This window comes from Gallus gallus, chromosome Z (assembly GCF_016699485.2).
Source record: "Gallus gallus isolate bGalGal1 chromosome Z, bGalGal1.mat.broiler.GRCg7b, whole genome shotgun sequence".
In the NCBI taxonomy this organism is placed as follows: Eukaryota; Metazoa; Chordata; class Aves; order Galliformes; family Phasianidae; genus Gallus; species Gallus gallus.
In genome coordinates, this window is record NC_052572.1 from 26,188,340 (window position 1) to 26,197,599 (window position 9,260).

At 53.6% G+C, this 9,260-nt stretch overlaps 1 protein-coding gene across 1 annotated transcript; it reads right to left on the bottom strand.

Moving 5' to 3' along the window:
- Window positions 1–569: 569 nt before the first annotated feature.
- Window positions 570–4,100, bottom strand: LOC121108541. The gene is made up of 3 exons (XM_040656268.2): window positions 3,213–4,100; window positions 3,045–3,105; window positions 570–2,229 (listed from the first exon to the last, which is right to left on the bottom strand). The coding sequence occupies exons 1-3, from the start codon at window positions 3,318–3,320 to the stop codon at window positions 641–643; spliced, it is 1,758 nt and encodes a 585-aa protein (XP_040512202.1). The 5' UTR covers window positions 3,321–4,100; the 3' UTR covers window positions 570–640.
- Between the last annotated feature and the right edge of the window lie 5,160 nt (window positions 4,101–9,260).

A 9,260-nucleotide genomic window follows, 5' to 3' on the forward strand; every position in this document is an offset into this window, starting at 1 on the left:
GATAAGTGGGAGCGCCTGGAAGCTCACGTCTTCGGCAATGTGAGAACCCAGTTCTTTCCGTATGCACCGTGTGGCCAGTGCAAGGGAGGACTTGGCAGCTGCCCGTGCTGGGAGGGCAATGGACGCCATTCTGGGGCCTTGGTCCCTGCTTCATGCTGCCTTCCCCATCCCCATCCCCATCCCCATCCGCACCGAGCGGGCAGGGCTGACTCCTGGATCACAGGCCAAGGTGAGGCAAAGGACTTGCCCTGCACCACCTCAAGCCTGCCTGCAGAAGGAGCCAACGGCCCGTTCCTGGTGCTGTGGGAGCGCGCAGTCCCCTCGCAGCGTCAGGCGGTGCAGGACTTGGTGCTGCGCCTCCAGATGAGTCACAGAGCCCCAGGCTGCCCCCAGGGCACGGCCAGGGGGCGAGAAGAAGCCCCAGCCAACTTGCCCCCCCAAACTTATGGGGGGCTTATCCTCACCTGCATGTCCTCCTGTGGGACAGCACACCATCCCTGCTACTCCTGAGCCCATCTCCCCCCTCGGTCCCCAGGGAGGCCCCCATAGAGAAAGCTCTTGGGCACAAGTAGATACACTTATTTATTTAGGAAAAAGAAAAAAAAAAGAAAAAAAAAAAGATTGTTTTGGACAGACGGCGCTACCGAGCCTGGCCTTTCCTCTCCCTGATGAACACATGGATGGGCTTAGAGGGAGAGATCCGCGGTGTTTGGGGTATCACGCGTATCTTCCTCAAAACCTTCTTGTTAGTTGGTGCGGCCACGGTCAGTGGGTACAACTGTCCACTGTCAGGGTCTCTGTATAACAGTGAGGTGCGGTAGCTGGTGGTGGTCTCTTGCACCCCACAGAATGTTACCCTGGCAGATGGAAAGCTGCTGCCTGCCACTTTGGCACTCCGCGTGCTCTTGCCTCTGCTAGGGCACTTCTTCCCCTTCCGGGGCTGCCGCTTGTGGCCTTTGGGGCTTGCCTCAGCCCAAGATGCCTCGGATGGTGCGGTCACATACGTGCTGGCAGATTCTTCCTCCTGGGACACTGCTGGCTTCAATGGACTGCCTGAGATGAGGCGGTTCCCAAGGCGCTCCAGCTTCATGGAGCGGATGTGCAGCTCCAGGCACTCGCGCTGCTCCTCATTCAGGAACAGAGCCTGACGGCTGTGGAAGTATCTACGAACCGTCTGGGATCTCGGTGCTCTGGTGCCAGCTGGGCAGGCAAGGGGCGCCCCACGCTGCTGCTGCATGGACCTCCGCACCACCGCAGGGAAGCGTTGAAGCTTTACCTCCAGGCATTTTCTGGCCGTGTGCATGGAGAGCTTCCCAAAAGCCGCCTGACTGAGCTGCAGCTTGGAGATGATAGCAAGCGCTGCGCTGCGGCGCTGGCTCCTGGCTTTGATGTCACCCACACGCGGGCCTGCAGAGTCCGTTTGACAGCTGGCGTCCTTTAGCAGCGATGTGCTGGCCGGGCCAGGAGGCGCTGCGCTAGCCGTGGGACGCTCTTGCTCCTTGGCTGCTGCGTGGCTCGGAGGCAAAGGAATCTTTGCCGACTCCTTGGGGCGGCACTGCTGCCTCTTTGTGGGATGCCCCTGTGCCTCAGCCTGGCCCTGGAAATGAGCTTTCCTCTGGACGACCTTCCCGGTTAGACCCACGTTCCGGGGAAGCAGAAGAGGGGGGGGGCACGGCACCAGCAGGTTCACGGACTTCTCTGTAGGGTTGGGTTCATTCCACTCTCTTAGCTCTTGCTTGTGGAGAATGTTGCCTGCAATGCAGTCGCCCTTGGCCTGCAGGAAGGGGGACAGGCGTTGCCGCAGCAGAGGCTGGGTCTGCCCTGGCTTGATGAGCTTGGGCAGGATGCGGCGGCATTGTCTTCCCCTTGCCTGCTGCTGGGAGAGCAAGAGCCGTTCGGGCAGGGCCCCCAGTTGCACTTCCAGGCTTTTCCGGGCCACGTGCATTTTGAGGGCTTTGTGGGTTTCAGCTCTCCACGCAGATCTGCGGGGCACGTTCGAGGCGTCAACTTTGCCGTTTCCGGGACAGCTCTGGACCTCAGGGGAGCTGCAGCAGTGGCATGACAGGCTGTTCCGCTCCACCAGCTCCTCCAGGCTCCTCCAGGCCGCCTGCATGAAGTCAGGGCCCAGCACAGGCCTGTGCCCAGGCAGCCCCGACAGCAGCAGCTGCTGGAGCTCCTCGTCGGCCTCACTGCAGGGGCTCCAGTGCCCGGCCGCCTGTCTCTCGGCACCTGCAAAACAGGGAAGGTCCCTGAGCCACAGCGGGACAGGGGCTCCAGAGATGCCCTGGGCCAGGCACGTCCTTTCTTAATAAAAGTACTCAAGTTTAAAACGAACGTGGCTGCTTATAGGTGTGAACCGTAAGCGTTATGTATTTTATGGGGGCTGCTCCGAAAGTAATGCCTGCTACTCTCTTACATTGGCCCACGCTGTCAGAGGCGGGTGTTGGTGGGACAGCAAGTAGATGCGGGATCTTCCCACCACTATCCCATGGCATTTGGTTGCCATGTGACGGGCGGCAGCAGAGGGGTACTCTGAAAAACGCTGCTTGACAGAGAAGGGCACATGTAGCAGAGGCGCATCTCCAAATTCCTCCATGCGGGAATTATGGCACGCGCTGACATTCGCGCACGCTTGCTGAACGTGTATGGGGATCAGACAGTGGATGGGAGCACAGTGAGGCCGTGCGTTTCAGCAGTGGCAACAGCGACAGTGTGTCGTCTGCGCTGGAGATCCCCCTCGCGCCCGGTGCCGTAACAAACATACCTCCTCTGTACCCTGACGTGGGATATAGAGTTTGATTCTGCGCATCGGTAGCTTTCATGGAAAGAAACAGGAGGCATTACTTTCAGGGCAACTCATGGATAGGCAGCCCGAGACAATTCCTGTTCGCTCAGTGCAGCCCAGACAAGCCAAAAAGTTTGGACACCCGTGCCATGGGCCCGCCTGGCCAGGCTGCACTGGGCCAGGTTCTGGGCTCAGCTAGGCCTGGGGACGGATGCTCCTGGGCAAGCCCGGGGCACGGGCTGACCCTCAGAGGACCTACCTGGCTCCGGTGCCACTGCTTGCTGCCACCATCTCCTCCACCGCAAGCGTCGTCTGCCGGCCTGCGGACACACGGACATGGCTCAGTCCCACTGCTGGGTGGTCCCGCAGCACTGCTCCCGATTCCCCCAGCCACAAGTCACCCCCACCACCCTCAAATCTCCCCTACCCGTAGGTGTCGGATCACGGTGAGCAGGGAGACTCCGGCCACCAGGACCTTGAGGCCATGGAGAGGGACAAGAGTTACAGGGACAAAGAGAGAGCTGCTCTCAGCCATCGCTAAACGCCGGTCACCACCGCAATGGCAGAGGTGGGACCACCCCTCTGAACTCACAGCGTGAGCATGCTGCCGTCACAATGCTGCCCTCCCGCCCTCGGAACCGTGACACGCTGTGGGGCGGAGCCTGAGCACGGGCACTCTGCCTCCTCCTGCCCACCCCATGCCTGCACACGCCTGGCCGCCATCTTGCTGGCTGCCGTCATGTTACCAGGGCCGCTCTGAGGCGGAGGCAGTTGAGGTCCACAGCCCACTGATTTGTCTTCCCAAGAACCTCATCTCTTCCATTTGATCTCTACGTTTCCCAAGGATTCCGCCTGCATATCTTCTGTCGCCCTGCATCCAACCGTCCAGCTGTCACCCCATCACCACCCAGTGTCCCCAAGTGACACGTCTACACATTTCTTGAACACCTCCAGAGACGGCGACTCCACCACTTCCCCGCCCAGCCCAGACTGTTCCAGTGCTTGGCCATTCTTTCCAAGAAAAAAATCCCCCAGACCCAACCTGCACCTCCCTTCGGTGCAACTTAAGGCCGTTCCTTCTTGTCCTGTTGCTGTCACCTGGGAGGAGAGGCCAACCCCCTCCTTGCTACAACCTCCCTTCAGGTGGTTGTAGAAAAGCAATACGGTCTCCCCTGAGCCTCCTCCAGACTGAACAGCCCAGTTCCCTCAGCCGCTTCCCAGAAGACTTGTGCTCCACAGCCTTCACCAGCTTCACTGCCCTTCTCTGGACACGCTCCTGCACCTCAGTGTCTTCCTTCCTTGCAGAGAAGGGCCCAAAACTGAACATGCTACTCCAGGTGCGGCCTCTCTGTTGCCACGTACAGAGGAACAATCACAGCCCTGGTCCTGCTGGCGACTCTGTTACTGCCAGGATACAAGCCAGGATGCCGTTGGCTTTCTTGGCTGTCTGGGCACGCTGCTGGCTGTTGACTAACGCCCCCAGATCTTTTCCCACCACGTACACCGTCCACTCTGCCCCGAGCTTGTAGCACTGCGTGGGGTTGTTGGGACTCAAGTGCAGGTCCCTGGCCCTCCGTCTTGCTCAGCCTCATACAGCTGGCCTCAGCCCACCGATCCAGCGTCATCTGAAAACTTACTGAGGGTGCGCTCGATCTCATCATCCCGCTCACCAATAAAGATAGGAAACAAGACCGGCTCCGCTACTGACACCTGGGCACTGCCGACGGGAAACCTTGAGTCTGAACAGCTACCCCATTGCAAGGGCGGAATGGGACTTACTTGGTAAGGCACATCTTTCTCACTGGCTCAGGCAAGGCTGTTTAGCAAGACCGTGATCCGTGTGGAAATGTTCATGGAATCGCAGAATCCTTGCGAGTTGGAAGGGACCTCTGAAGGCCATCTCGTCCAACTCTCCCGCATAGAAGCCATAGCCTTGGGCATGACGCCGCTCGTGCAACCAGGCATTCAAGTGGTCAGCTCTCCTCTTTGTGCCGAATGCCAGTCTCCAGCCAGGGGGACTGAGGAGAACACCGCCTGCACTGCCGACCCCTTCAACACCTTCCCAAGGGACACAAAGTCCTTTGTGGATGTTCTTGCATCTCCTGGCTGCAGCCTCGTGAGACCTGGCTTGAAAGACCAGGAGAGGACAGCGGTTGACTGGTGTTCTTGTTGCAGACACTGTCTTCCCGATGTCCCTAATGCGGGCAGCAGACCTCTCTAGTGTGGTTGTCTGGCGGCAGATGGGTGCCTCTGTGCTCCTCAGCAAGGAGTCTCCAATTACTAAGACCCTTCACCTTTGATGAGCGGCACCGGTTGTGATTCGGGTCCTCGGGTGGACTTTCTTAGTGCCATCATCCCTTTCCAGTTCCAAGCTGCTATCCCGAGCTTCTTCCTTCTCCCACACCAGAGCCTGAAATCTATTCGCTCGGGGGACCTCAGGGCTTGCCTGAGGCTTCTCCGTTTACCCTGAACAGAGACAAGGGTCCAGCGCCTCTCACCCTGCGCATGCTTACCCTCTGTCTGCTCGGGAGACTGCCTGTCACCTTGCCCTGTCTGGGCCCCAAGACAGGTCTGTCTGTCCACCCGCGCCAGCGTGTGATACCAGGCACCGACTTCCCTCTCAGGCGGCTGACTGCGCCTGAGCCTGCCTGGCAACCCCCTCTCTCAGCCTGGGCAGCAGCTCAAGCACTTGGGCACATCTGTGGCCATGACATGCCTCACCCACCCCTCCCAAGTCCTCCTGAGCGTGAGCTCATGCCTTTGGGAAACCTACGGCTCCCAAACACTCCTGCGTGGCTTGTGGGAGACATGAGGCCGGAGGGGCTATTTAGCAAGACCGTGATCCGTGTGGAAATGTTCATGGAATCGTAGAATCCGTGCGAGTTCTTTCATCTCCTGGCTGCAGCCTCGTGAGACCTGGCTTGAACGACCAGGAGAGGATAGCGGTTGACTGGTGTTATTGTTCCAGACATTGTCTTCATTGGTGTTGAAGCACTTCAGCTGGATAGCTGTTCTTGTCACTTCCTTAAAGGACAACTCCTTAATTCCTTTTAGGTATTTCTCACTTTAGGTATTGATTTTCCCCATTGCCTTCTGTTGCCCCAGCAGTCTGCCTCATCATCATAGATGTTTGTATGTGCTGCAGTGTTGCCAGCACCTCTCAAGGCAGCGGGGTCCTTCAAGGCCCGTGCTAGCACCCTGTCCATTTAATATAGCTATGCCTTCCCACACCTCACCAAGGGAAGGCTCACTATTCCCCCTGCTCCCCCTCACACCTAGTTTACAGCCCTCCCAATGAGCCCTTCTACATTTTCCCCAAGGACCCTTCTCCCCCTTTGAAAAAGGTGAACCCCAGTGCCATGCCCACAAACCTGGTACCATGTAGGCTAAATGGCTGTAAAAAAAATCAAAGTTATGGTGACAGTACCAGCCACAAAGCCAGGTATTTAAAAATAAGATCTTTTTGTTTGTTTCTGTGTCCTTACCTTTCCTGGTAAAAAGCAACATGAAGCTGAGATACTTTTAACTGCCTCATCAAGGACTGTGAAGTCATTGGCACATCCAAGCGCTCAAAGGTTGGGAGCAGTTCAATGAAGCTGCACTATAGTGCAACATCCTTACATCAGTACAGGTCGTAAGTTTTTTACTCATCTCTTAACAAGAGTTATACGCCCTAGACCACTCAATGCTCAGTTTTTCACATCTCAGGTCTATTCCCAAGGCATCTGTGAATGTCAGCAAGTGCAGATCTGTCTCGGTCTACATGGTCTGCCCTTGTGCAGCTGCTGGTCCCAGCGGGGTTTTGGCCTCCTCCAGCTCTGTCTCAGCAAACAAAAACGACCCATCTGAGAGGGAGGAGGAAGGAACCTTCCACATGCAGACCTCATGACCAGACTCAGACACTGACAGCACCATGCCTCTGCTGTGGGTGACAAAGGGGCAGGGGCAGTGATGCAGGTGTAGACAACATCTTCACTGAGAGCAGGCAAGCAGGATCTCAGCGGGGCTGTGCCTTTTCATCTTGTTTTGCTTGCCACTGCACACAGGTTCCCAAGAAGGAAAAGAGAAGCCATTCTGCTTTTCTGTATTTTATTTTTGCTAATGTTTCCAGGAACAGAATAGCCAACTTTCAGTTCTATCCAACCAACCAAAGACTGCCATTTCAGTATCACAACACAGCAGCTAGACATGCACTGTGTTAAATTTGCATACATCTTTGCATTAAACTTCTGTAATTTCTTTTAATCATTGATTGCTTTTGCTGTATTTAACGGTTTTAGACAATGTGGAACTAGAGAAAATCCAACAAATTCAGAACTGCTTGCATTTTAAAGAGTGCCATAAAACAAGAAGTGCACACCTCATCCATCTGGCTGGAATCCACACATACTGAGTAATTCCTGAAAACTGAGCATAATGGGAGATAAGATCCAATGGCACTATGTTTATTTTTGGGATTAAAAAGGCCTAAAAAAAAGGCAGTATGTAAAGGGCAGTGGAGAAAACGATGCTTTCAAAAGGTGATTTAATGTAGGAAATGTTGGTGAGGGTGCAGAGGCGATCAGATCACTGTGATTTGCCCCTGGAGCAGCATCTCTGCTTCTGCCAGGGGAAAATGTGTGATTTTGTCACTAGGACAGGTGCCAAGCACACACCCAGCACCCGGTGCTTCTCGCGCAGTTTGGTTTTGTAGAGGCTGCTTTTTGCTCACCCCGCTGAAGTAGGAAGCAACCTCTGCCCAAGGAGGTAGTCCTGCTGGAGAAGGGCTTAGGAAATGCGTCCAGCTGTGCACGGCTCCGTGTATGAGGAGAAGCAGCAGGCTATTGAGAAATCAAGGTCACTCCCTGCTACTCCCGTCTTGAGACCCATGCAGGAGAAATACCAATGCTTTTCCTCACAGCCCCCAGGTGCATCTGCCCTATGCACTCATGCCATCCCCACTGCAGTCCTCCAGCCTCCTCTCCCCAGCTTGTACTGGTAGCGGCAGTTGCCTCAACCCAGGTGCAAGATGTTGCACTTGGCTTTGCTGAACCTCAGGCGGTTTTCCTGACCTCGCTGCTCGGGCCAGTCCAGGGCTCTCTGTGTGGCATCCCATCCCTTGAGCATGTTGACTGCACCACACAGCTTGGGGTTTCAAGACCGCCAAATAAATAAATAAATAAATAAATCATCAACTTATGTTTGTGAAACCATTTTCAATTTACAAAAATACAGGACCTGCACATTTTCACATGGAATGTACAGAGTTGCTATCAGATATTCAACTCAAAAACTGGATCATGTATCTTTACTGGAATTTCATAATCCCTGTCTTAGCAGAGGAAATATTCTTTGCTTCAAGAATACCCTTATTCATGTCATCACTTTTTGGCAGTTCACACATTTTGAACAATTATTGTCAAGGATGAGGTACAGGAAAAGTAAAATTTCATCAAAAATCTCTGATGAACACCTTGAGACCAATAAGCTTTGCAGCCACTGACAGTAGACTGGACTGGTACACCAGTTTCACAAATACAAAATCAAGTATCCCACTAGTTTCTAAGTTTTTGTTCTTTTCTTTATTGTTTTAAGAAAAAAAATACTTAAAATCAAAATGTTTTGTTACTTATATCTTAACAATATTGCATGTTGTGCGAGGGCTGCTCTGAAAGTAGTGCCTCCTGTTTTATTATGTTGGCCAACAACACCAGAGGCAGATGTTGGTGGTTTGTCAGTAGAGGCTGAACATTCCCACCACTATTCCATGTTGTTACCGTGTGACAGATGAAAGCAGAGGAGCACTCTGACAGAATGGTGTCTGATATGGAAGCACGTATGAAGCAAAAGTACATCACCGAATTCCTCCATGCAGAAAAGATTGCACCCACTGACATTCACCAGCATTTGCTGCACGTTTCTGGAGACCAAACAGTAGATGTGAGCCCAGTGAGGCAGTGGGTGTTGAGTTTCAGCTGTGGTGACAGTGAGTACAGATGTTTATGTGCACAGCATACAGGCTCTTGTTCATTGCGGGTGAAAATGTACAGCTAAGGGTGGTGACTGTGTTGAAAAATAGTGTTTTGTAGCTGAGATTTGCTCTGTCAGTGTTACTGTGCGCTTTGTATCAGTTGCAGTTTCCATGGAAATAAATAGGAGGCATTGCTTTTGGAGTGACCTACGTAGAGGTGGCCCAAGACAGTTTCTATTCACTAAATGCAGCCCAGGCAAGCCTAAAGGTTGGGCACCCATGCAGTAGTACAACAGTTCTACTGGTATCTTCAAAATACATAGTTCAATTGCAAATATAAAAAGCACGTCTTTAAAATCTGACAGTAAACGTGAAAGGCATCCATGGCTTGTTCTCTTAAGACTCATGTCTTCGGAGGAGTCCTTATTAAACCTCTGGACACTTTTTTCAAATCAACAATGAATGATCAGTTGGGCACTTCACAGAAAATTAATTAATCTTTCTGAAGATAACAGACTTCTTAAT

Bases quoted from the DNA above. Each gene is read 5' to 3' on its own strand.
- LOC121108541 (XM_040656268.2), bottom strand. From the start codon at position 3,320: ATGGCTGAGAGCAGCTCTCTCTTTGTCCCTGTAACTCTTGTCCCTCTC. The intron at 3,106-3,212 runs GTAGGGGAGATT...GTGTGTCCGCAG, and splicing joins CCGTGATCCGACACCTACGG to GCCGGCAGACGACGCTTGCG. The intron at 2,230-3,044 runs GTAGGTCCTCTG...CCTGTTTTGCAG, and splicing joins AGCAGTGGCACCGGAGCCAG to GTGCCGAGAGACAGGCGGCC.